The 27,655-nt window shown below is 46.1% G+C and overlaps 1 protein-coding gene across 1 annotated transcript in view; it reads left to right on the top strand.

Moving 5' to 3' along the window:
- The first annotated feature begins 5,252 nt into the window (after nucleotides 1-5,252).
- Nucleotides 5,253-27,655, top strand: part of grin3bb (glutamate receptor, ionotropic, N-methyl-D-aspartate 3Bb) — a 61,769-nt gene continuing 39,366 nt past the window's right edge. Inside the window, exon 1 of the mRNA XM_053853230.1 lies at nucleotides 5,253-5,739. Within this exon, the coding sequence (XP_053709205.1) occupies nucleotides 5,284-5,739 (456 nt within the window). The 5' untranslated portion in view covers nucleotides 5,253-5,283. The remainder of the gene's footprint in view (nucleotides 5,740-27,655) is intronic.

Raw genomic sequence — 27,655 nt, 5'->3', positions numbered from 1 at the left:
GGCCTGAAAAGAAAAGTTGATCATGTGGTAAACAAAAGAGGCGTTTGGGCTGGAGAGGATTAAGAGAAGGGACCTGCCAGCCGGCTGACAGCAAGTGTTTGGAAAAGAATTATCTCCACCTCATTTTTCCAGGACGAGATGGCACATCGAAAACTGCAGTCACACAGTCAAAGCCATCGGGGTGCCCTCGGTAACCATGACGACGCTCTTCTTTATCCGCCTTTACGCCAAATATAAACAGACTGGGCTTGTTCTTCAAATCTAGACACTTTAGACCCTGCCATCGTGTCCGGATCTTCAAACTCTTCCCTCTCTCCGGACACCTCTCCCAGCTTGCCAGGAGGGAAGCCCAGACATTCCCAGAAAAGGGAACCGAAATCCCCCCCACCCCCCGCCACTTGGGATGCCGGCGAGCACCCTCCCGATTTCACTAAAGCTGGGCCGCTCTGCTTTAAGCTCCCTCCAAATAACACGATTGAATGGGAGTGTACTTTCTCTCTGCTCTTTGCTTTCGTCAGATGTTTTTCTCCGTTTATCAAACCTCTCGCTCTGTCTGTCATTTATAGCTCTACAGTTCCTGCTCTCACTCCAAGCTTCACCATTACGAAACTGTTCCATCAGAGATTTGGGATGATGAAATTCTGGATTAAACTCAAATAGTTGTTTATCTTGGCAATGTGTGATTACAAAAAAAAAGAGGTCTCATCTGAACGCCTTCACGTGGGTGGTGTTCTTCAGACGTCTCACCAGCTTCACCCCTGCAGAAGCCTGTGCTCAGGTCGTGCTCACTAGCATGTTGCTGTAGCCCAGCTTGCTCCTGAGCGGCTGTTTAGCTTGAGTCAGTGGGACTCACATGGATGTGTGGGATTCTGAAGATGTCAAAAAATGGAATGGCACTCAAGTCACAAGGAAACCAACAGACCCCAGTTAGCTGGACGCAAGCGTTGCCCCCTGATGGCAGCAGAAATCTTCAGCATCGTGCAGATAATTTAGCGCCTTACTCTGCTGAACCATCCTTACAAGAATAGTGTTTTGTCAAGAATTGGTCCCCACAAAGTAGGATATACAAGCCCACTCACACACAGAGTTGCAGCATCGAGTGCAACCCCTCCAGATTTGACTCACTGATTCCTCAGCGACCCAGCTCCACTGCCGATTTGGTGTCTCCCTCTGAGGAGTTTCTCAATCTCTGCGTGAGAGAAAAAAGAATTGAGATCTAAGACAGTCTGGAAAAATACCATCCACAGTGATGTTTAACATTTTGACCTGTCAAATCGCTCGCTCGTGTTGCGTCATCAAGTTGAAAAGTTCGCCTGTTTCCCTGCACACTGACTGACTGACTCATGTGCACGTGTCCTCACAAGACGTGGAATACACAATGTGACCTGAAGACTCCTTCAAAAAGCATTCATCGATTTAGTGGGAGCCCTGCTTATTGAATCGGGGTGCAGCCAAACGGGACTGGAACAGTGGGATGGCAGCAAAAAGGTGGGAGGATAAAAAGACAAAAACAATGAAGATAAGACAGAAGAACGGTCGCCCTCTGCCTGCATCTGGACCTTTGGACTTGGAGCACAAGGTCCTTCCCTGTCCTTGGTGGAAGCCTCAGGAACAGGTCCTTAGTGGAAGTGTGGTGGGGGAACTGACGCCATCTTCCTCTCACCCTGAATGTGGCTGATATGTGGTTCGTATGTGCTGGTTTTCTGCTGTTCTGACCGTGTTCTGATGGTTAAAAAAGAAAACTCGGACGACAGTCTGGTGACCTGAGACGATGGCTGCTGCTGCTGCTGACCCTGGTGGAATCATTTATTCATCCTTTCTCATTATTTCAACCAAAGTTCAGGTTCGCTTTTGAAAAACTCGCTGAAAAACTCAGTTCAACGGGCGCCAGATTCAGGAGGATCCATGCGCCACAGGAAACGTGCATCAGTGAATGTGATTGTTATTTATTTATTTATCATTCTGCTTGCGATATCGAGCCACATCCTGCTCGGGTGACATCTACTTTTGGCACTTTCTGTTAAGCGCCATGTGAAAGTCTTTTTTTTTTTTTTAACCAAATTTTCTGGGGTGGTAAGTCCAAAAGAAAAAGACTAACAAGTACACAGAAGGAACACAGATTTGCTTTACTCAAATAGCACTTTCATGTTCTGCTGTCGTGTCTATTGGCTCTCATTGAAACTGAAGCATGGCCGTCTCCTCTGACGCATCGTGAAAGCAACAGCCGCCCAGAGACCTATGTTAATGCGCGACTGTTTACGTGTCGTGCCTCGCCTGGCGTGTACATGACACACCAGTGGCGCCCGTGTCGTGCTCGGTTGGAGCAGAGCAGGCAGATTCATTCTAGGGTTTTGATTTTACAATGACTCGGCAGAATCTCTGCGGAAGGAGACGGTGGATTCTGTGAAGGGGGGAGGGAGGGTGGAAGGGGGACAGCTGGAATCCTGTGGTCTGACTGAAAGCTTTCAAACAAGCGAGCAAACTCCAGTTCCCGCTGCCAATCGCTGCCGAGGGCCTTGTTAAACTTTATGTAGCCGTTCTGTCTGAGCTGGTGGAACGACCCGCGACTCCCTCGGAAAATACCGTCCTTTCGTATAGCATGAGGCAATGGTGCTAATCTGGGCTTTAAGGGACTGCAACAGACAAGGCTGGAGTTATTTTGAATGGTAATTCTCTGCTATTAAAAAATAAATGTTAAAAAGAGGATGACGCATTTGACTAGAGTTTTGTCCTTAGCACTGTGTTTCTCAAACTTGGGTCCTGGGTGCCAAATCTGGCCCACAAAATTGTTTCATGCGGCCTGCAAAGGCTCTAAATACTAAAAATGAAAATGAAAAGTCACTTATAGACACGGCTCCTAGAAGCATGAAGCCATAGATGCTCTTTCCGGCCGGAAAAACAGGAGCAATGGAGATCGTCGATTCCTGCGATCCTTGCTTTGTCAGACTCAGACTTCAGAGGGCAGAGCATGTACCAATTAGAAATAGCTGGATGTAACTCCAGTTCTATGAGATGCATTCTGTCCGCCCAGCTGGGTCTTCTCTCTGAGAGTCTCACTAGATGACTATCGCATGCTAATATTATGACCTATAAAAAGAGGAAGAGGAGAGAGGAAGTTATAAATGTTCTGGAAATCTGGAAAATTCCTTAAGATCAAGGCAGGTGACAGTGTTATGAAAGATGGAAAAGCAGGTGAATGTTCAAGCTTCATGAACCAGACTATTCCCTGAGTCGTAAGTCTGTGGTGGAGGTGGACAGTTAGTGTCATGATGCTCACCACGGAGAAACCTTGTGTTTACCATGGACACTGATGGTAGGGCTGGGCGATATGGTGTTTTATCAACAAATTCCTCAATATCTTTAGGCCCTGTATCAATGTTATCAATATTTTTGCATGATGCATAAAGCTTCAATGTGAAAAATCAAGCCAGATGAGTAATGTTGGATATGAATTTATATTTTTCTTTGACGTGTTGAGGTTTTGCCCCCAAAGCATTGATGCACAGACCTGGTTTTAAACCGTTTAAATAAAACAGACGTTCCATTCTAAGTTATATGTTAAACACCAAACACCCTTTATCATGATGAATGTTGCACAATAATAAAAACAGATTAGACAGAAAAATTTCCAAAAATAAACGGACATTAGACGACTGCCCCAACAAAGAGCCAAAGCTATTATACACAAACTGCTCAGTAGATATTGTGTTTGAAAAGTGAGCCTCAAGTGTGACCCGTGCCTTTCAGTCTGAATTCATTGAATCAAATTGCTTGGATCTGTTTTAGCTCCTAAGCTAATGCAAGCGTCGTAATCTTCTGCTCACTCTATCTGCATTCAGATATTTGATGCACATGACCAGGTCGTCTGGAAGCACCTGTGTTGAGGGAGTCTTTCATATGTTCCTCAGAAGAAGTGCAGTACATCTCACCTGCTCCGGAGGTTCAGTCTCCATGAACTCACCGAGTTGCTGAGGCGTGAATACGACCATCATCCACGGAGGTTCGGCATCAGCTATTTCAATGACTTCATTTTGGAATGTGTTTTTGCTTTATATTGAAACTACAAGGACAAAAATGAGGGATTTATTTCTCCCCTCTGCTTTGGGAACGTCTTGTAAAGCCTCCCTGGGTGTGAAGTTCTGAAGGATGAGACTGCAACCTCCTGGCAACAGATGAGTAGTTGATGATGACGCTGCTCCTGACTCATTCCCGCACTTTCCTCCTGCCTTTATCACCTGCTGCTCCGGCTCCTTCTTCTCTCCTCCTCCTCCATCCTTCTCTGTTGCTCCACTTCCTTCCCTCCTTCTCCCATCTCTTAATCTCTATTTGATCCCCGTCGGCGCTTTCCCTCCCCCCTCATCCATCTTCACCTGCTCCAGACCTCCTCTCCTGCTGTTACCCGTCACTCCCATTACTCTTCTTCCTCCCGCTCCTCCTGTTACAGACTCCTTCCATCTACATTGGATTTTCCTCCTTCTCTGTATCCATCACTCCCAAGCCTCCTTTTTTTCCTCCCATCTATAGCTCCGAACCGTTTTTCTTCTTTCATGATCCTTGCTTCACAGGCCTCCTTCATCCTGTTTAACGCTCCACTTTTCCATGCCCAACACCTTCATCTCTCTTTCAGAATCTCCCAGTTTTAATCCTTGTTTTTGTTGTTGCTTAGTGATACAGCTCCAACAACAAAAAAAAAAACACTTTTCATGTAGTTTCACTGTCATTGTGCCTTTATATTGTAGTTTATTATAATAATTCCACTTAAATAAAGTAAAATACAACGTGGCGTCATCACCAAAACATCCATGGTCAAGGAGGCTAAATGAGACAGGATGATGGATGGAAAAATGTAAGTTTAACAAGACAACAGGAGCGAGACACAAACAATCCTCTGAGCACTTCAAATATTAAAGCGTGATGCATCCAATATTTTCTTTCTTTATTTGTTTCTAAACAAGTCTGTAGCGTCAAAAAAAATTCATTGAGTAAAATCATGAGGAGAAGTCGCCTTCTCCTCCTCCTCCTCATCTCACTCTTCTCTCTCTCTCTCTTCTACACTTTTCTCCTCCACACTGATGTTGCGCCTCTACTTTTGCGCTTCTGTCCGGGACTCTCTGGATCTCCTCCGTCAGTAGGAGGAGCAGGAGCTTCCCTCTCTCCTCCGCTTGAGCAGCAGCAGCAGCAGCTTCCTCCTCCTCCTCCTCCTCTTCCTCTCAGTGTTCCAGCAGCAGCAGCAGCAGGAGGAGAGACGGAGGAGCGGCACAGCGATGCTGAGAGCGCAGCAGGATGAATTTCACCTCCTCCCTCTGCTCCTCGTCCCGGACTCTCGGCCTCCTCCTCCTGCATCTCCTGCTGGTCCAGCCGTGCCTCCTCCACCCGCAGCCCTGCCACATCTTGGCCCAGATCGGACACACGGTGCGCGTCGGTGCGCTCCTGCCGGCGCAGCGGGCGGCGCGGGCGCAGATCCAGGCGGCGCTCAGCCGCGCCGCGGGTCGGGACCGGGACCAGTACAACTTTTTGCCCTACAACCTGAGTCTGGAGCTGGTGAGCAGGCAGCCCTCGGCAGGGGACCCCGCGTCCATGTTCCGGTGCGTGTGCGAGGGCGTGGTGGTGCAGGGGGTCTCGGCCGTGCTCGCCTTCCCTCAGAACCGCCAGGAGCTGCTACAGGTGGACTTCATCGCCTCCTTCCTGGAGATCCCGTTCGTCAGCGTCGTTGAGCACGGGGAGCCGCTGGACACGCAGGTAGGACCCGCTTCACCTGTTGTTCCGCCTGCGCTCGGCTCCAGACGCGCGGTTCTGGTTCATGGTCTTTGATGGTGCCAGTTTGACCTTGACCTGGATCGGTGTGCCTTCTACTGCGGCGCGAGTGGCTCTCGTGAGGTGTGACCCGTGGGTCCAGACCATTGTCTTTTGAAACTGTGAAACTGAGGGGACTCATGAGAACTTTTGACCAAAACCACTCTCCTGTTTGACCTTCAGATGTAGGAGCTGCTGGGCTGCGATGTTCTCGCTGCTCAGAACCTTTTCCATCTGGAGATGAGGAGCAGAAACAGTTATATTCAGGTCTGACATCAAAGCTGAACTTGTTTTCAGCTGAGTTTGCCGTGTCAAATCCATCGCTAACTGAGATGCTGTGACTCACTTGCGACCCTACTTGTTGAAGGTCCGATGGAACCAGTGTGAGAGGTGCCACTATCTGTTTTCCTGGTGGGTGAACAGGGCGGAATTTAACATTCCACACATTGCAGTTGTCTGCAGTTGTCTGTTGAGCTCTGGAGTTGGTCTGGCAAAACAACCTCTGTTGGTGGATAAAATAAGAGTGGACACTGGATTTGATGAAAATGTTCACCGTTGTGAAGACTGGAAGGCTGAATCATATCCCTTGCCATGGAAGTCAGAGGTGGGAATGACGTCACGGCTGAGTTCAGTGTGTCCCGTTCTCAAAGTCGGAGAGAAGATAGTGATGAAAGCTGTTCCTGTGCGTATCAAGTCCAGATAGAAGCTAAATACCTTCAGTTTGCAACGATAAAAGGAAGAGGAAACCCAAATCCCGGGGACCGCGCATCATGGTTCTACTCCTTGGGGAAGCCAACTTGGGAAATAGTGCATCGGGTGATGTCACTGAGGGAGCTGAAATGCTGTAGTGCTACTGTAGCATTGAGGCTCATGCAGCTTAAGTCAAGGCAAGAAAGCCAGATAAGCTGCGGTACAGTCGCTCCTTCTTTATTCACGCTCATATCGTATGTTAGCATCTTTGCCGTTAATGTTAGCTGTAGTAGGTTTTTGCGCTAACTTTCCATATATTATGTAATAAAGTAGCTAATGTAATAAGCTGAAATAATAATAAGTTTAAAATAAGTTTGAAGCGTTGACGACGCTACGATAACTTCAGCGTTGCTGTGGTTTTTCCAGCTTAAATATTAATAAGAAGGTGATAAACAGGAAAGTTTTGTTGAGCTAATTTTGGAAAACTAATCAACCGGAGCAAATATTGACTTCGCCGACCCTCCCTCCAACACACTGCCTTTTCTTTCTTTCCTATCTCATAATCCACTCGCTCTTTCTTAGGTTTATCGCCTCTCTTCCTCCTCTCCTCCGACAGTCTTTTCCTCCTCATCCTCACTCCTCCAAACACCACCATTTTCATTTCCTCTTGTATTCCTCTTTTGGTTATCTCCTCTTCCAGCTCTCATCCCTTTCTTGCCCTCTTCCGTTCTTCATCACAGGACCGTTTTGTGATTTTTATTTAGTCCGGTTTCAGTCGAACTGAAATATCCGAGTTATTTCAGAGAATATTTGATCTTATTTTCTAGCTGTAAAAAGAAATAAGCCCTGTTTTGAGTCATCGCACGCTATTGAAGCTATTCTTGTGGATGACAAACAGTTTGAAAAGGGTGAAGGATTTTGACCACTTTGAAAAGTTGTTGATTTCCAAACAAGATAGTTAGAGCTATTACAATTTAATGAGATCTCCAAACGCTGTTTCAGTCTCCTCATCAAGCAGCGACGTCTTCAGTGTTGAGGCACAGCACACTATTATCGCCCTGATTGGCAAGAACACCTGCGAGACAAGTTGTAGTTCAAGAAATAGAGAAGAAAACTCAACATTCCTAAAAGGCTAAAAACTTGTTTCTGGGCTGATGTTAGTCTCAGATGAGCTTCGTAAATCATCCTTCTTAGACTATGGAACATATATCACCATAAATAAACTGCATATTCACACGTGTATTAGCTGCACATTTGCCAGAAAATATTCACATCACGGATTGTTTTGAAAGAAAAACATTTGCATTTTTAAGAGCAGCAGGCGGCTCACAACATATTTAGCGCTGAATGTGCTTCAGACAGAAGCTTTGTCCACCTCCGAGGCTTCTGCTGACTTCCACGTCCAATATGTTTTACTGGTATGAATATTATGTGAATAAATGCTCATTTGAAGACCAACAACAACCAATATGTGGCCAAAAATATTTCTGACTTTTGAAACTAGCTCCCAACATGCGACTGCAAAACAAGTCTGGAGTGGTTTCGGCAAACCTGCAGACGTCAAGCTTGACGTTGGGATCGGAAATTTTGACAAAATAGATCAAGTGTGTCTAGAAAAGCTCTCCTCTGCCATGGCCGTTTTTATGAATCAAAATATTATTGCTCGACATTCATTTTAGCGTAACAGTCCAGGTCTTTTTTCTTCTTCGCATGTGACGTAGCATTGATAGCAATGAGCTCAATGCGACAGCAGGGGGCAGCAACACATGAGAGCGCAACATGTGCTTGAACGATCCAAATACTCATGGGTGCAGTTGGATACATGTATTGTCACTGTGACCATCATCATCATTCCTGTGAATGTGACTGAAATCCAGTCATGCATTTTTGATTTATCTTGCTGAAGACAGACCCGTCCCTGTCTGGGCAGCTTCCTGTTTTTCAGACCACATGTTGAATGCAAGACTTCATTGGTCCTTTTGTGAGTGAAGTCAGTTACTGAACCAAGTTGTCAAACTCATCGATACAAGCTCACAACTTGTGATGTCAAAGCTTGGACTGAGATTGCGAGGTGGAGGAGGCCATATTCTAGGGTTTTGTTCATGAGTGGGGGGTCATGGTGAGGTGAAGAGATTGGGGGAAAAAAAACACAAGCAGCTCAGTCATCCAGGACACACTCCGGTACATCCGCCGCTCCTCAATGAGAAGCCAGTGGAGGTAACTTTTAGGGCACCTCCTGGACCCCTCCACATGAGCTGACCAACTGGAAGGTTGATCCAGTGTGTGTAGCCTTGAAGTATCAGATTCAAGAATAAATGACCCAAAACACTGAAAAAACAACTCTTATTGAAGCTGTTCATCGGTTTCTCTGACCCGAGTCTGATGCACACTCACTTCCTGGATCAAAGGTCACCCTGAACACGACACGCAGAGCGGTGCAGCGAGGTTTGTTGTGTTCTGGTCTTGTAGACAAGATGAAGGCAGCGAAGTGTGAGACACCTCCGAAGTTTCACAAACAAACACGTTTGCTCAGTCCGGTCACGTCCTGCCGACGTGGAGAAGAAGCGCCTCTTGAATATTCTCTGATTAGACGAGAAGTAAAGGGAGGAGTCGGAGCTGATTTCACAGATGTTGCTGGAAGTGAGCTCAGCAGCTGCAGGTTTGAAAACACGTTTTTAGTTTGTGATATTCAGCCTCAAACAGAAGGAAGAGACGCGTCTCGCGCTGATGTTGACAGGCTGATAAGGAGCGACGCCGAGCGCCAGGATGAGTCACACGTTGCTTTGAACCTGTGAAGCGGCGGCAGGGGGAGACGTGGAGTGGACTCCTGCTGACTTCACCTTGTGGAATCTGGTCACAACAACATTAAAGCTTAAGCTACATGATCGACAACTTTTACCAATGAGCCATAACATTATGACTGCCAAAACTGCTGAGGTGTGTAATGCAAAGCAACATTAAGTCTTGAAATGAGTTTTTATCAGTGGTTCATAGGAAATTGGGATCAAAACAATGTATTCAAGTTTGTCACAACTTATGACCGTGGTCCATGAAGCTTCATAAAAGAGTTATAAAACAGCCCATCTGATGGTGCTGTCTCCTCTATGATCTTCAGCTTGAACTACTATGGTAATGAAACTTTGAAACCTTGATCGCCACCTACTGTGCTCTGAAAATGAAGTCACTGTTTCATGAAGCTTCAGCGGACCATTACAACTCAAGTCTGACTGGGTTGATGACCTTTTTATGCATCGAACCCATGGGAGAGCCACATATCGGGCTGAGTCACGGTGAGTGTAGCCTTTTTGTTAGACAGTTTTGGTCACCACAGAATGTAAGTGTCAAAAGAAGTTGCTGGTGTCTTAACACTTTTGACCGATGTACTGGATGAATCACTCACATCTGACTGAACTGGAGTTGCTGTCATTGGCCCTGTACATTTGAGTGATGGTGCCATTGTAGCTGTAGGCAGTACAACTATCTTGTGCATGAGTGAGGATTTACAGGCTGAATGACGGCTGGTCTCAGCTCACCTGTACTGTTGGGGATTCTGACCAGCCAACCACCACTACAGAATCAAATGACACGTCACAAAACCGACTGGCTTTGTGGGGAGATCTTGTTTTGGTCCATTATAATTTGATGGATCGTTGGTGAGACGTGTGTTCCTATGATCTGACAGCAGGCTCGACTGAAGCTCTGTGATCTGATTTCAAATGCTTCAGCAAGGTCTCCCAAAGCCTCAACCAAAAAGCACAACATGAAGCGTTCATCTGGAACCTGTGGAGTCGTGGCAGGAACAAAGACGAGACTGATGGAGCCAACAATTCGTTGACTAATTCATGAATTAAACAGTGCGTGAGGAAGGAAATCGGAGAGAAAAACTGTTGTCAGTGGTGGTGATACGGACGAAGCTTCACCTTGCAAACTTGTGTTAGCGGCAAAGAAATACAGCCATAATGATAATGGGAAAAATGTTGCTGGTGGAATCGACAACAGGCATGATGGACATAGCACAGGAATAATGACAATATACACGGCTTTTCAGACATGATATCTCAGCAGTCGAGTTTGTTAGAATTACATGAATCCTGCCCCTGATAGTTTTAGCACCAAGTTGTGAACATTATGTGAACATATTTGTTTGCGACACCTTGCGGAAAATAGTGCCAACAGACTTGCTACGTTTCTTTGGCCGACAAATCTTGATATGATTCTGTTTTCAGGGATGAAAAATGGAAATAATAAAGACTGTTGATTTAGTTACAACAACAAATGACGGAGAAACGTGACACTGCAATAAAATCCTCTCTGCGTTGTTGGATTCTTGTTGCGTCAGGCTCCTGGATTTCTCCACTGTTGTGGGTGGTTGTATTGTCCTGGTCAAGCTCGCAGGTAAATCTGTGTAGCGATTGCTCGCCTGTAACAAGGCGAAGAGGATTTACCTTTGTCACTCTCCACCCTCTAACAGAGCATCCATGAGCTTGCCCGTCCCTCGAAGGGCGACCGGCCAGGAACTTTCAGAGCGACCCACCTGACAATAAAAGTCACCCTCTTATGAGCCAATTCTCGGAGGGTTTCTTCTTTGACGACCTTTTATCACGTCCGACTGATTGACTGACCCTGGTTGAAGGAGATAAGCATCGGATCCGGTGCTAAAACCGCGCAGAGCTGCGGGTGTTTAATCGAGAGAAGCCGCAGAATCTTGTTAACTGGATTGTTTTTAGCCGCTGTGGTGTGGAAATCAAAACCTCCCTGCGAGATAATCTCATCAGAGCGTGAATCCCTTCACCTCACTAGACTTTTGCTGTGGAACTCTCCAGCAGGACGCGAGCGTGAGGAGAGGGTGTTGAGTGACACGAGAGAGGGAGTATAATAGACGTGAGGATAAAGAACGGGGGACAGTTTGTAGAAAAGATCTGTTTGTTCACCAACATTATCATTTAAAAGCTCCACAATGTGGATTTTTCTCTTTCGATGCATGAAACAGATCCTGTGACCCCGTCAGAGCCCAAGTTCGCGGCACCCCACCACCAGAGTCAGGTGCTCCTGTAGTCCCCCAGTGAGCCTTCACCCAAGTCCACAAAACTCAATAAGTTGAAGAACAGGCCAATGCTTCTGTTCTCAAAGTGTTCGACTCTTTGGTCCCAAATTTTGGTCACGGTCAAGATTTACTTCCTGCCTGAAAGCTCACCTCTCTGTCACAGTGGTTTTCACTGCTACACCGATGACACACACAGATCTGTATTTCCTCCAACTCCACTCCGTCATCTTCTGCCCTGAAGACCTGCTCCCACCCTCACCATATCTCAACACACGCCTGCCCCTCCCATCGTCGTCGGCGGATTCCTTTTCCCCTTCTCTCCTCAGTGTCACACTACACTGCACCCTCCCAAGTGCACCTCATAATCAAAACATTACCCAGACTGCAATCTTGCAGTGGGATTCGTCCCAGTGTCGGGGGTCATAATCCCAGCCTGTGTGGAACCCCAATGCTGCTGAAGCACAGGGGAGAAACCTGAAAAGCCACAGAGCTCTCCACAGTGTGATCCCCTTTAAAACTGCCCTCTCACCTGCGCCATCCATTCAACCTCTGCTGGACTGCTCACATCCCAACAGCACGCAGCTCCGACTGGACTGCACTTGTTTTTACACTCACCCGGACCTTAACCCTTTTATTCTGAGTAAGGTGACCTTGGGTGTCAGGGAAGGTGCCTCCAAGTAAGTACCACAACGCTCCAAAGAATTCAGACTGTGGAGTTTTCACATCTAGTGGAGGGAACAAAATATGAGGTTTATTCTTCATCTTGTAGTGGGATGTGTGCGAGGGATTGGCAATGGAGCTGTTTCACATCCTTTGTTATTTACTTCAACAGGTGTGTTGAGTTGGCGCGGTCTTGGTTCAGCTAAGCTGGTGCTCCCTGGCGTGTGAAACGCTCCGGAGCGACGCCCAAGTTTTATGTCTGCCAGTCCGTGTGAACCGATGAAATTGTTGGTGTCAATTGGTGAAGTTGAATGAGCCTGTGTACTGCAGTTTGCCCACCACTTTCATGAGTCAGCAAAATCAAAACAGTTGCGTCTACAGGTTTCATCCCGTCTCGTGACTCTAATGGAGGATATATATGCTGCCTTGTCTGAGTTGGTTTTAACCTTTTATTGTTTACAGAATTGTTGTTATTGCGGCCAAAAATGCAAAGTCATTTCGTCCTGCAGTGCATCTCCGATGTTATGCCTAAGGACAATAAAGAAATCTGAATCTTTAGTGTCAACAATATGATTTTTTTGCTGCTTGTTTGAATGCGTATGTCTTCATAGGCTGCTTCCCTGTTGCCCACTGTTGTGCTGGCGAAAGTACTGCACTAGCGCTTCATGAGCTAAACCTGAATGATTTGAGAGAATGTTTCAAATAAATGCAGGGTGTGGCCTCTATGTGACATCCTTTGCACCCGTACCCATACTGGTGGATAGGCTGCATCCTACTTCTGACGCCACTGTGGCCATTTCAAGACAGGCTTGGTGCTAAAGAGATCCAAGTTAATAATTCTATGCATCTGGACAACACATCCGGGTGGAACCTGACTGGAGCTGGTTGGCTGTCGGCTGCAGCAAGGTGGTACAGGTAGAACAAAGACATGAGTGGCTCTCTGCTCTCAGGTCAGCAGCTTTAAGACCAGCTATTTGGTGGCGATGTGTGTCGGAGGAACCGCTGGATGTGAAGGGCCGTGACTGGGGTTAAAGAGATCAGAGGATTTTCACATTATGATCCGGACTGTGCTGTCGGCAGCAGGAGAGCAGCTGCTTAGCGAGGGAAGGAAGGAGGGATGCAGGGAGGAGCGGGGGAGGAAGACTCGCCTCGCCCGCTGTGGCCCACTTCAGGTTTTGGGGCAGATTAGACTCTCAGACTGTTGACTCATCGCGGGTGAGGCGGCTCTGCTGTTGTGAATGAGAGGGGGCGTTTACCCATCATGCACCAGGTGCCTTTGAAGAGGCAGATTTCAGCAGTGCAGGAAGATGACGTGACGTCAGGTGAGGACGGAGCTGTGTCGCAGGGTGCGAAGCCTCGCGACTCTGACAGCCATCGCTGACCTTTACTGTGGTCCAGGCTGGTTAGGGTGACAGTTTCAAGTCCAATTTCAAAAGTCAATAAGTATAAACAATACACAAATACTTAAAATGCTTACTTATGTATTTCTTCATTCTATTTTTAATAGGTTTTTGCCGTTTTTATTCTAAGAAGTGAAAAGTGACATTTTTTAGATTTTATTATGTTTTGTTTTGGGTTTTTTTTAAATAATGTTTTGAAGATCTGGTTTCAGAATTTTTTTGGACAAACTTCCACTTTTATTAGCTTACATTTCTTTGTTCGATTTGATGTGTTCTTTTCTGACACTGAATTCACAGATTTTTTTTTTATGACATTTATTATTTTTTTCTTTTTCAGATCACACTATTTTTTTTATTAACTGTAATTATTGTGTTATTTATTTCATATATTTATTATATATTTATTCATATATAGATAATATATTTATTTATATTACTCAAAATTATTGCCATGTTATATATTAATTATTTATATATAGCTATATATATATATATTTTCTAATTAAATGTTATTGTAACTTTTCATCTCTGAAAGCACTAGCTAACTGTTTCTCCCCTGTTTTTCAATTTTGTTTTTTCTTACATTATCATTCAATTATGCATTTTTTTTTATTTCAATCACATCTTTCGTTACTACCACTTACTTTCCAACCACTGCTACCGTGGCTGTTTTCCTCTGTGTGTATTGCACCATTCAGACTTGTGACTCATCTCCATTCATGAAATAATCTATCAGCGTTTCACTTCCAGAGGAGTCATAAATAGACTAATTCAAACCCTTCAAAACAGGAGTTCTCAGTGAGGAGTGAGAGCGGGAAGTGTTGGCGCCAAAACAAGCTGATAAAAATGGACTCTATTTGTGACCCTGAAGAATCTACTCCATCAACATCAAACAGCTTTCCTCCCGGAGTCTCGCGGCAGATGTTGGAACGCCTTCAGAGATGCTCCCGAATCAACAGCAAACAGCAGGACTCTCTCCGTACAGCTCCCCTCTTCAGCTGAGGCTGGACAGCATCATGTTTTCCCCCAAAAATCAGACTTCTGGCTCACGGACTCCACTAAATTTGAACTTTAATTATCAGAATGCATTTTGCATTTAGTCTGAGATGTTTGGCCAACATTACATCAGATATTCGAGCGTTGGTTGAGATTGCTAGTCATAAATGCAGTCGTTCAACTTTTAATTTGAAAGTGGAAGCTTCCCTCATATTTTTTCAAAACACTAAAAACCTGTTTTTTCCATGGCAAGCTGTTGTTTGAAGGAATTCAAGCGTTATATTCAGAGAATGTGACTGACAGATCTGGTCCAACTCCTTGCGGTTCACACTCTGGAGTGAAGGCTCATCGGTGCAGCTGTGTGCTGTGTTTCCTGGTGGAGGAATGGGGGACCAGATCACAACTCAACTGGACCTTTGGTTCCCTGGGTTATGCACGAGAGTCGAAATGTGTTTTGTTGGTTCGGAAAAGCAATAAAGCATGTTGCTACCGATTCCCTGTCACCAGAACTTGTTCTTCCGATATGAGTCTGGCGCAGGTTGTCGGGAGTCTGACTGAGAGCCACTGAGGTTGGACCAGGACTTCTTTGGATATTTTGTATTTATGTAGGCAAGGTGCCAATGGTTACTGCTGATAGTGTGGTTCTGTGAGCTACATCAAGACTGGCGCTGGACAGACTTTGCTCCGCACAATGTGATGGACTTGAGATGTGGTTCTTTCCCAGGGGAAGGAGTTGGAGTATCTTGGGGTCTGGCTCACGTGGGAGGGGACGCTGGAGATCATGAGGCAGATCAGTGCAGTGTCTTCTGTCACAAGGCTTCTGCATCAGCTTATCATGATAAAGAAAGAGCTGACCAACACACAAAGCTCTGAATCAATTTCTACTCACATTTGCATTGACCAGCTTTAGGTATTGACTGGAAGAACGGGTACCACCAGTGACTAGAGCCCAACAGTCTTCAACACATCATGTTTCACTGTGTTGATGAGGACTGTATTTCTACAGGTAGTGTAGTACTCCTTGGTCTTGGTCCTGCTCCATCAAAATCGTGGTCTTGTCTCGGTCTTGGTCCCCTTGGTCTAGGTCTCAGTTCAGATGGTCTTGAGTAGAACGTGGGGTTTAGGACCATTGATGCTCCCTTTACATGCGAAAACGTACCCGTCCTTTTCAAGCGTTCTCACTGTCACTGGCCACATGCTTCCATGCATTCTTTACATTGGTATCGCTGTTCACCAATATATCCACCAGGGGGAGCAGCCCAGAGTACAAATTTTATAACAACAGCAAACTCCAAAAACAACATGGCGACTGTGGAAAAGTATTGATAATGTAGCTTTCAGACGAAAGAGGAAACAGAGGCAGCGTTGTAGGTGGTGGTGGTCAGTGTCACCGCCTGATGTGGTCTGCCTGAATGATGCGGTCCTGCAACCGGATGTTAGTAACACGCATGCGCAAGTTCTACGAATTGTGTTTACTGGTTATATTGCGTGAGTTTCTGTTTATTTTTTTAAATAATTGTTAAAATAGGAAATAATACGTTTTTATGCACATGCGTTAGTACACAGTATTCACTGTGTACGCACACGTTTTTAGTGTCATGACGTCATCACGTTGTCATTTGACCTGCGCAATGTATTGCTTATTGCTTCTGATACATTGTCATTATTGTATAGGAAAATTGTTAAACATAGATTTAACAGGAGCAGGAGTGATGAAGTGTTGGATTTTAAAAAAATATCGGATAAAAAACATACAATTTCTAAATCTGGACTATTTTAAGTAAAGACTATTTTAGTACGTAAAAAACTGCACCTTTGCGCAATACAACCATGTACACATGCGCCTATTATAAGAAAAAGTCAGTTGGTAAAACATGCACAATTTCTGGTTCCAGCACCGGAATTTCCGGCGGACCACATCAGGCAGGCGGAACAGATCAGGTAGTGACAGTCAGTGAGGCTGTTAAATATATTGCGACTGGAGGACGGAGAATTTGTCTTCTTCGTGTCTCATTAGGGCCACATATCGAGTAGCAACAGTGCCCTCTGGGTTTCTTGTGGTACTGCTCTGTTTGTACGTACAGAAATACAAAGTCTGTTTGTCGCGTTGAGCATAAATGGACCTTCAGTCAGTTTGGTCTGGATCTTGAAGAAGAATAAACAACAAGAACACCGACAAGACGTCTTTGGGCGAGTGTTTTATTTTTTGTTCCCGGAGGCGTCTATCAGACTGGACCCTTTGGGTCACTGAGCACGGCGTGAGTCGCTGGCAGGTTGATCGGTGTCTGATCTGAAATGAGTCGACCGTACACTCACCTCTGGGTATGACGGCCAGCAGGAGTTGAATATCCTCTTCTGCAGAACTAAGGCAGGTAAGCAAGAAAGACAGGCTGTGGTGAGCCGAGCCTGAAGTCATATCGTGGACCTGGTTCCAGACGTCAGTTATGAAAGCTATTTGTGGACAAAGAGAGCCGTAATTGGAGACTATTGTCCACCCTACAGACCAATATTGCTGAACCGCCTCTCCCTTCTTGTATTAAGAAGTAATTACAGGGATTTATGTCTGTGGCCAATTGGTGATTTCATTCCAGTGGAGATAGATTTGTTTGGCTTTGATTGTTTCTATTGTGGAGGCAGACGACTCATTTAAAGGTGGCGCCGACGGACCCCTTTGTTATTAGCCCAACAACTGTTGTCCAACTTCAGTAATTGGGACAAACAAAAGTTGTTTTGGAGGAAGCTCGCTGAAACAAAGCCACACGTGGACTGGGAGCTGGTGGAGCCACACAAATGAGACGAGATGTCCCCCCTCCCCCCTTACAATTACCTCCCCTCCGTCTGGGACCTGCACGCAGACCTCCTTAATGAGACGACCACCGCTTGCTTTCCTCTACCTCGCTCCTGTCTCGTCCGTTATCTGAGCTCTCGTTCCCCCTCCAGTCGCCTCTTATCTACTCTCTCCCAGAGGCACCGGTTACCTTTTGCCTGGAGTCCGACCAGCTGTTTTCCCTCGTCCGCTGCCAACAGTTCTGTGTTTCCTCCATTGCTGTGACCATCGCTGCCGATCACTCTTGCCGATTGATGTGCAGATAAATAATGACTCAATTTCGGCTGCTTTCTCAGCTAGTTTGGGTGAGAGGCAGGTGATGCCCTGTATGACTCACACACCCCATCGACTGTACTGGTTCAGTTTTACAGTTGGTACGATTGTCTTGCCGTTTAAGACGCTGTGACCTGGGCGTTTTCGCCGCCATATTCCCACCTGGATTTGGCATCAGGGAGCTCCAGCTTCAGTCGTGTATATCGCAGTGATATGGAAACATTCAGGTACAAATGAGGATCTGGTGAGAACGATTGGGACAGTGGAAGGCTGAATCTGGACCTTGGTGTTCCCACAGAACGTCTGAGGAATGGACGAACACTTGTAAGGTTGCTGTGCCAAGACGGGTCTCTTGTGTTACGGCAGTGTTTTCCAACCTTTTTCTAGCCGCGGCGCCTTTGGTTCATTGAAAAAATCCAGAGGAACCTCGGCCAAAGCGAACTTGTGCTTAAAGTCCTACAGAAAATCCTGATCCACTCGTGAAAAACTGTAGCTACTGACACTCGATTGTTATTTTACTGAAACAAATTGCAGAAAATTTATTTGTTTCAAATGTGTCCAGAAAGGGGCGGGCCAAAAATAATGATTTATTTATTTATTTACTTACTTTAAGTAACTGTTTCGATTTTATCACTTGTCTTTTGCATGACTTTATTGTTGTTTTTAGCATTGTTTGCCTGAACTTGCTTTACAAAAACAATTATACTTTCTCTCTTCACATTTTGGAGCACATTTATTTTGTTGTACATTTAGTTTTTTGCCAACTTTTAAACCACAAAGCAAACTTTGACAGTCCATGAGTATCAATAAAGTTCTGCGGTGTAGACAGTCTTTAGGGACAAGGATCCCTCCCTCCCTCCCTCCATGGTTCTGTGGTGAAACTGTGTGGTCAAGTTAGAGGCGCATCAGGTTTAAAAACAGCTGGAAGTTGTGCATGTGAGTGGCTTCTTGGCTGTTAGTGCGCGGCGCACCACAGCAGCGCTGCTCTGACTGAGGGACAGATCAGTGCATCAACACACTGGAGCTCTACAGTAGAGTGGAGAGAAAGAATGTCAGTGAATCCATGTGATCTCCTCACCTTGGTTGCTCCTCAACACCTTCTCATTGTCATGATTCAATGTCAACATATCACCCACCTCTGTCTCCGGACACATGAGGTGAAACTGGATCATTTTCCCACGGCACACCTGACAGTCTCTCACAGCACTCTCCGGTTGGAAAACGCTGGTGATCTCCACTCTCCTGCACAAATGGCGTCAGAGGTAGTGACACTCCTCATGAGGCCATCAGAGGTCAACCAAGTGCGATTAATACGTGCAGTGATGTACGGGAAATGATGCCGTTGAGAGTGTTGCGCTCTCTTGTAAGATCGAGGTGTTGGTTTCTGTGTGCTGGATTTTGAGTTGTGTTCTCCACATCCTGCTACCTACGCCATCATAACAGAGCACTTCTTGGCCATTACAGTGAATGTGGTCAGTACTTGCATGGTCCACATCCTCTGCCACCATCAACAAACACTGCTGTGTTGACATCTCTTTTATGAGTTTTTGTGATCCGAAGCTCATCGTGAAGATTAACGACCGGAACTCTTAATCCCTCTCAGGACGCGCCGCGGATTACCTTCCCGTCACGCCAGCGCCATCTCTGTTTTTGTTCAAGCCCAGTAGATCAGGCCTTTTCATTTAACACTCACCTGACTGAGAGAGCGGCGCCGGAACACAGCAGCCGAGAGGTCTGTGCCGGTGCTGTTGGGGCCGAGCGCCCACAGCCAACAGCGCCTGCGGCGACAGAGTCTCATCTGCATGGAGCTCAAGTGTGGTGTGAAAGTGACCTCAGCAGGGTTGTTTGGCAAATATCCAAAAGCTCTATCTTCAATGATAAGACCATGAATATGAAACATGTTTCCTCCTGAAAAGCACCTTCTGCTGAAGGTGAGGGAAGTGGAACAAAGCGTGGGGTCTGGGCGCAGTGTTCCGGGGTTGCCCTGGGATTCCCCGGCTCAAGTGTTTTCCACCAGAGTGGTTTTATGTTGCCTCGGCTGCTGCAGTGACAAATTGAGAATCTGGATTTCAACTGCTGCAGTGTGAGGGAGGAAAGTCTGTGTGGAAGTTGTGAGGTTTGTGAACATTTGGGTGCAAGTCACATGGACCTGATGGTCTGTTCCCATTTGAGGTCCTCAGAGATGGTGGTTCCTAGGAAGCAGAAGTTGCCCAGTCGCTGGACTAAGCTAGCATGTAGCCCAGTAGCTGGACTAAGCTAGCATGTAGCCCAGTAGCTGGACTAAGCTAGCATGTAGCCCAGTAGCTGGACTAAGCTAGTATGTAGCCCAGTAGCTGGACTAAGCTAGCATGTTGTCAGTATCTGGACTAAGCTAGTATGTAGGCAGTAGATGGACTAAGCTAGCATGTAGCCAGTAGATGGACTAAGATAGCATGTAGCCAGTAGCTGGACTAAGATAGCATGTAGCCAGTAGCTGGACTAAGCTAGTATGTAGGCAGTAGATGGACTAAGATAGCATGTAGCCAGTAGCTGGACTAAGATAACATGTAGCCAGTAGCTGGACTAAGCTAGTATGTAGGCAGTAGATGGACTAAGCTAGCATGTAGCCAGCAGCTGGACTAAGATAGCCTGTTGCCAGTAGCTGGATTAAGCTAGCATGTAGCCAGTAGCTGGACTAAGATAGCATGTAGCCAGTTGCTGGATTAAGCTAGCATGTAGCCAGTAGCTGGACTAAGATAGTATGTAGGCAGTAGATGGACTAAGGTAGCATGTAGCCATCAGCTGGACTAAGCTAGCATGTAGCCAGTATCTGGATTGAGCTAGCATGTAGTCAGCAGCTGGACTAAGCTAGAATGTAGCCAGTAGCTGGACTAAGCTAGCATGTAGCCAGTAGCTGGACTAAGCTAGCATGTAGCCCAGTAGCTGGACTAAGCTAGCATGTAGTCAGCAGCTGGACTAAGCTAGAATGTAGCCAGTATCTGGACTAAGCTAGCATGTAGCCAGCAGCTGGACTAAGCTAGCATGTAGCCAGTATCTGGATTGAGCTAGCATGTAGTCAGCAGCTGGACTAAGATAGCATGTAGCCAGTATCTGGATTGAGCTAGCATGTAGCCAGCAGCTGGACTAAGCTAGCATGTAGCCCAGTAGCTGGACTAAGATAGCATGTAGCCAGTAGCTGGACTATGATGGGACTGGGTTATGTGCGGTGGCGCCAGTTTCAGCTACGCAGCGGAAGTAAACAAACTCTATATAACCACTGTCTATAAGCACGATGTCTAGGAACCCTCTGTACAACGGAGAAGTCGTGTGTGTGACCTGATGCAGAGTGTGTGTTCCTCGGTCTGAGCCCATGTTGGTTGTTGTTTTGACGGCAGATATAGCAGATCTTTTGAAAGTCCTACTGTTCTGACAGCACCTGAATGCATCACGATGTCAGGCGCGTTGAAGGTCTGAGCGAGTGCAGGAGCAACATTGAGCAGCCGAGCTGTCGAGATCCATGAAAGTTGGAGTGAGAAACCTTCTGATTTAAGGCTGCTTCTCAGGATTCAGTTCCAGGTGTGAATGGAATCTTAAAAAAGAGACACGTTTCCACGGCGCAGAGCTGAACGGGCGGAACGAGAACTTTCATTTCCCACATGATAGAAGCCATGAAAGCAGCGCTCTCGCCCGCCACAGTTTACACTCCCCTCTGTCACTGTCGGGTGGGTGAAGGTCTTGTTCTGAAGTTGCCTCTGTGGCATTTGTCCCGGAGCTGCTGCGCCGTGAATATCATGTCTGCTGTGACAAGGTGATTGTGATTCTGCGAGGATTTCATCCGACAGTCACTTTGCGAGGACGCGGGCAAGGACTTGTCTTTTTGGCAGGGGCACAAGACTTCACTACTTTCTACGCTCCTCCTCCTCGTGTGTCAGACTGTGACTTCAAAGTGGCGAGTTAGGACTCTCACATGGGGAGGAGTGATTCATAAGAGTGAGGGGGTGCAGTGTTGCGACTCAAGACATGACCTTATGTTTGCATTGTCAGTGTTTCACACAGATGGAATCTGAACTGGTTCAATAAGAAGCCACATAAACTAGCTTCTCTTCTGGGAGCTCTACTATGAGTCTCTCACAGATGGCCCAAACACGAGGATCGCTTGAGAAAACTATGCCTTGTGGGCACCAGCAAAAGGTTCCCCTACTGTGGTGTTTTCCCCAACACTGGACCTCACTAGGATAGACATGCTTAAACGCTCACACACACACACCAAACCGTCCGTGACTCACCCGTCCTCTCACCTGGTCCCACCAACCCTGACACACAACACAGTAACAGAGTTTCGATTCCTGCTCGAGCACAATGGCACAAAGGAGTCGAGAGTTGAACCCGTAACCTTCAGATTACAGCCAATCATCCTCCCTTTCAGACGAGTTAGCAAAGTAACACGGCAGGTTCATGACAAGTTTTGACTTTCCTTCGCAGCCGCTCCATCCACTCGGCCACATTTGAATATTTTTGCATCACAATGGCACGTCTGCCGGAGCCGCGGCACCCCAGAGGAAGAAGCTCGTCTCCTCGTGACGGAATGGAGTCAGATTTTTTTTTTTTTATATCTGAAGCGCACTCTATTTTAAGAGGAAACATGGAGGTGTGTTTTTGCTGGAAAGCCAGGCGAGATCTGAGGTGGAGCTGTGACACCAGGAATAAGCAGGAGGCGCTGAAGGTTGCACCGAAGGAGACTGATGAAGCTCCAGGTGACGCTGCTGTGGTGGAAGTTTGCTGCAGTCGCTTGTGACGTGTCAACAGTCAGAGCGAGATCCTGCCCAAACACACGCATGCTCAATATAACAACCCCTGCACACTCAGTTGAAAACACAAACGCACACCCTAAAATTAACTCTAAAACATTCAGACTCACCAAAGGCAAAGATCGAACACACAAAAATGAAAAGTGAAAAGAAGACAAGCGATCCTGATCGTAACACATAAACACCCCAAAAAAAGCTCAAACAGAAGAACCCTTGTCCAAAACTGAAGCACAGACACGCACTCATTCATTCCCTCAGAGATCACATATATGGCATATTTTTTATTGATTGTTGCAGCCAAATATGCCTCATTTTGCAGCAGATATTTTAAAAAAAAACAACTTACCCTGAACAACATCCCAATGGCAGCATATGAAGACACACACGCACAAAGACACACGATGCCCCACAGTACTCAGATCACACACACCTTCAAAAGAACACAATCCTAGTCACAACTTATGAATATACAAATGCAATTGTTGATTTATTTTTGACAATACTATTGTGGAACTGATGAATCGGCGGCGGACACAGCAGTGCGGCGGTAATCTAGCGGCGGCCTCCATCTTCCCACAACTCAGGGGAAAGTTCCGGAGCAGCGTCTCGGTCCAGACAGAGGATTCAATTGTTCTAAAGGGAAAGCGGACGAGACCGACAGTGTGGCAGAGCAACTATGACAAGGCAATCTGGACTTTCCTCCACGGTTGCGCCTGGAGACGCGGGAGGAGTCGCTCACAATGGGAGATGCATGACTCTGCTCTTCGTCTTCATTAATGCCGTCGAGGAAGCCGCCATTCGAGCAGACGATACAAGGACAAGAGCAGAAACAACAACAAGATAATCGTGTTTCTTCAGACGGAGAGACGCCGCCACACAAGACCTTTAGTCTGGGGGTAATGGAGAGGGCTTCGCTGTCTGCTCGGTCAGGCCGCATTACCACCATCAAAATTGGGTTTCAGTTGGGCGAGCTAGTTATCATCGAGTGGGTAGAACTCTTCTCCGTCTCCAACACTGTCTCTACACGTCCCAAACTTCTCCACGACTCCCTCTGACAAACTCATTCCAATCCTCTCCAAATGACCAGCTGAACCTCATCCGCGAAACCTTTACAGTGAGAGTTGCTTACCGTGAACCAGGCGTGTCAGAGTCCACCACGGGACCAGGGGTTTTTCAAGCCGTGGATTTGGATCAGCAGAGAGAAAATACAGAGACGGTTGTTGACCTGTGTTTCTGGATTCCTCGCACTTTTTTCAAACGCAGATTCCTCCCAGTCACCACGAATCTGCTCAGCAGGCAAATGTATCTATAAAGCTGGATTCTGGCGCCTGAAGGCGACCGGTGTGCTCAGCACAAACCTCCCGACTCACACTCAAGTTGTCGAATATGGAGCCAAATAGTGACGACTGCACAGCTGGGACTCACTTTTGTTTGTGTCAGTTTGTCTCACTGCCAACCTGGCGACAGGACAATGAGTCAGAATCTAGCTAGCAGCGCGAGGCTAATCCACTTCCTGTACACAGAGTCAAAAGGATCTGCTGAGTTGTTTGGGAGTCAGGGGTTTAATCTGTCACCCCATGGCACTTGCTTCTGTCACACGTGTGTGATTCAGCAATGAGTACAACCCACTTCATGCTGTCAAAGCGAATCACTCAGGTGTGTTGGACTCAAATGATCACGTACAATCGAGCAGACGTGTGTGATTCAGTGCATCCAGGAGTCCATGCCACATGATGACACCTCACTTCCTGTCAGAAGATCTGACTCTCTTTATTTATGCCGTGTGTCTGGAGGCAAATTGATCTCAAAGCATTTGTTACACAGTTTATGATCATTTTAACTCAATGTCTGCTCCGGTGGATTTGGGGTTAAGAGTGAATAGAGAAGCAGAATATGACCACTTCAGATGTGATGTACTTCCAGTGAATCACTCAGATATGTGGGACTCTGTGAATTGGACAAGTCATTTGAAGCTCAATTTCTTACTCTGGCATATTAGATCAGTGTTTTTCAACCTTATTTTTAAAGCCACGACACTTGGTTTATTGAAAAAATCCTGAGACACACCAACAATGGTACCTCAGGCAAAGCACAGTTGTGCTTAAAGTCTTGTAGAAAATCGGTTTTAACTTGTGAGCTACTGACACTCAGCTATTTTTCCAAGCTATTAGCAGGAACAAATTGCCACCAGAAATGTGTTGGCAATATGGTGAAATATATCATGATTTTATTATTTTTTGCATGATTTTATTGTAGTTTTCAGTGTCCAGACAAATCTTTAACATTCTTTGCCTCAGCTTGCTTCATAAGAACAATGATTCTTTCTCACTATACATTTCGGAGCGCATTTGTTTGGTTCTGCATTTAGTTTTTAGCCAACATTTAAACAATGAAGCAAACCTTGATAGTCTACGAGTGTCAATAAAGTTTTGAAGTGAGACGTTAACGTTCAGTCATGAAGGTGTGTGGTCAAGTGAGAGGAGAAGTTAGAGACGTTTCACCGGCTTCTTCGCTGTGAGAGTATGGGAAGAGGAGCGTTGCACAGAATGAATAGACGAAATGTGACCGAATCCATGTGATCGCCTCACGTTGGTAGATCATCAACACATTCTAGACAAATGAGGTGAAACTGGATCATTTCCCACGGCTCACCTGACACTCTCTCAGGGCACACTAGTGCACCGTGTAGGCCAGTTGAGTCACGGAGAGCCACATAGGTTTGTGTGACTCAGTACTCGAGTCTAACCCACTTCCTCTAGAGCCACTTGAGTCCCACACACTGTCCAGAATGACACACACACTGGGATGTTTGGGACGCTCCATGAGGTTAAATTCCCTGTTACTCCTGCGAGAACTGCTTCCTGTTAGTCACTTCATGAGCTCCAGACTCCTTGACCTTCAGCTCTCACCAGATCGCTTCCTGCTGACGCGTACACTGATCACAATCAGCAACTTTTAACGTAAGAGCAAGACTCTTGATGGGAGACAGATGGATGGCGAAACTCATTCAGGGAATAAGAGATGTTAATTGAGCAGAACCTCGAAGCGGTCGGGTCATAAAACCTGCCTTTTGCTGCATTGTTTGAAATGTTAAAAAGCAGGCGGCCAGAAGGAAGTGCTCACCTCAGGTCTTGGTGCATGAACACACCAGAAGTGGGTGTGAGGGAGCAAAGCTTCGATTCCCCTCTCTCTTCAAGTATGAATGAGGCGGAAGAGGAGAACACTGCGTCCAGACAGATGGCTGATGACTCCTATAGTGATGACCCGAGGAAACAGAGCTGCTTGTTCTGTGCGTGGAAACTTCTGAGTCTCATGCCTTCCACTCTCCGTTGAAATTCTGGAAACTAATTTGCCACAAACTCACATTCCACTTTGAACTGCAGCTGAGATAATACTACGACCTTACTCTTACTGACTCTTACTCTTACCACCTTACTGACGGTGCTATAAATGCCAAGTGATACAGTTAATGTGCAGTGCGACAGGAGCGCCTGAATTCTCTTATTGATGATGCTTAGCTACTGTGCCAAACCATGTATGAAAAAAGTGTACACAAATGGTTTGTTTTGAACGGTTTGACTCAGTCAGTCAGCAGGTGGGAACTCCGATTGGCCTCATGGGTTCAAGTTCAGTCGTCTCTTAATCACTTTATTGGCTTCAAAGTAGTTCTATCGCTGCCATTGTCATATCCTGGATAAGCTACACTTCCTGAGTCATCTTTGGCAATTTGCCCTCTGGTTTCCTCCCACTCGACACGGCCAACACAACCCCTGAGAAAGTCAATGAGATTAACTTGTGTGGCTCACAGTGGCAGCTCAACTCTGAGTCTCTCGCTCTTGACTTCCAAACTAAATGAAGCGCTTTCCTCCCAAACACTTGTGATGCCGTTCTGTCAGTCATGACCCAGAGTTCGGGAAGGGAAACAAGTTGAGAGGAAAATAAAAAGGCTCTGTCTCCTGGCAATCACACAAACACTCCTTTCACGAGCAAACAGAAATCCGCAGATGACGCACCTCAGACTGTCGGAGGTGCATTGTTTCCCAACTAGATGAATGTGACGCTGACAGTGATTGAGTTCTATATTTTGGGAGGAAAACCGCGGCTCTTTACATCCGCTGGGCTCAGAGAGCGCCATGACTGTGACTCCAGACTTCTGCGTGTGAGTTATTTTGCTTGTACAACAAGCAGTGTCGCAGTGGAATCCACATGGAATCCACATTTTGCTTTTGACGTTGTCACACTAGGCCAAAAACATCAAACACAACGACCAGAAGGAAGGACAGTATAAAAGAAAGCACTCAAAGCAGAAGGCACCAGACCCCAAAGAAACACCAAATTTACCATCGGAGCCGAAATACAAATTAAAAAAAAGACACAACGCCCAGAAAAGAACTGGATTTGGTTGAGCTTTACGATGTGAAGTTTGGAGCCTAAAACTTTTTTGTTTTTGGCCATCAATTTTAATTCTATATTCATTCATTTTTCGGTATTGTTTGCTTAGTAATTTGTGTTTTTTCTTCGACACCTTTGTTTTTCTTCATTTGAGTTCTGTTTACGACAGTATGTGAAATGTCATTGAGGATGGAACATGTGTCCGTCTAATGGGCTTGCAAGGGAAGATTGTGTAGTTTGGAGTCGCTGTTTTTACAGTTGAAATTTTGCCATGGTTTTTCTTCACATTCAGCTTTTGAGTCCAGAGTGATGGACAGAGATGAGCGGTGGTGAAGAAGAGAGTGCAGGCAGGGTAGAGACGACTGTGACGTCAGAGCAGCTGCGAGAGTGAAGCTTTACGAGACTTCAGTTCAGTATTGGCAATGAGTGTATCAGAGGGACACGCAGAGAGGTTTGGACAAAGTTGGGCAGAAGGCTTGGACACATAGAGAGAAGAGGGTATGATGGACCAGGAGATGAAGGAGAGAAAGACAACAGGAGGGATGGAGGAGAGTGATCAAGGCAGATTAAGACAAAGGACATGTGGCAACCCCAGATGCTGAAAGGTACAATTCTCCAATTGTACTTGTTGCTGCCTTTTACTTTCATCCAGCATGAAAGTTTCAAGTGATTTATTTGGTGACTACTGTCAGCAGTTCTCTGTTTGTTCAAGGAAGAAGCCAACTGTTAGTGACCCCAATTTCAATTTTTCTTTCTTTTTTTCTTTCTCGTTGACAGTCAACCGCAACGTTTT

The sequence above is a fragment of the Synchiropus splendidus genome, chromosome 1 (genome assembly GCF_027744825.2).
Source record: "Synchiropus splendidus isolate RoL2022-P1 chromosome 1, RoL_Sspl_1.0, whole genome shotgun sequence".
NCBI lineage: Eukaryota > Metazoa > Chordata > Actinopteri > Syngnathiformes > Callionymidae > Synchiropus > Synchiropus splendidus.
The sequence above is the reverse complement of the archived record's forward strand: the minus strand, read 5'-3'. Positions and strand labels throughout refer to the sequence as shown.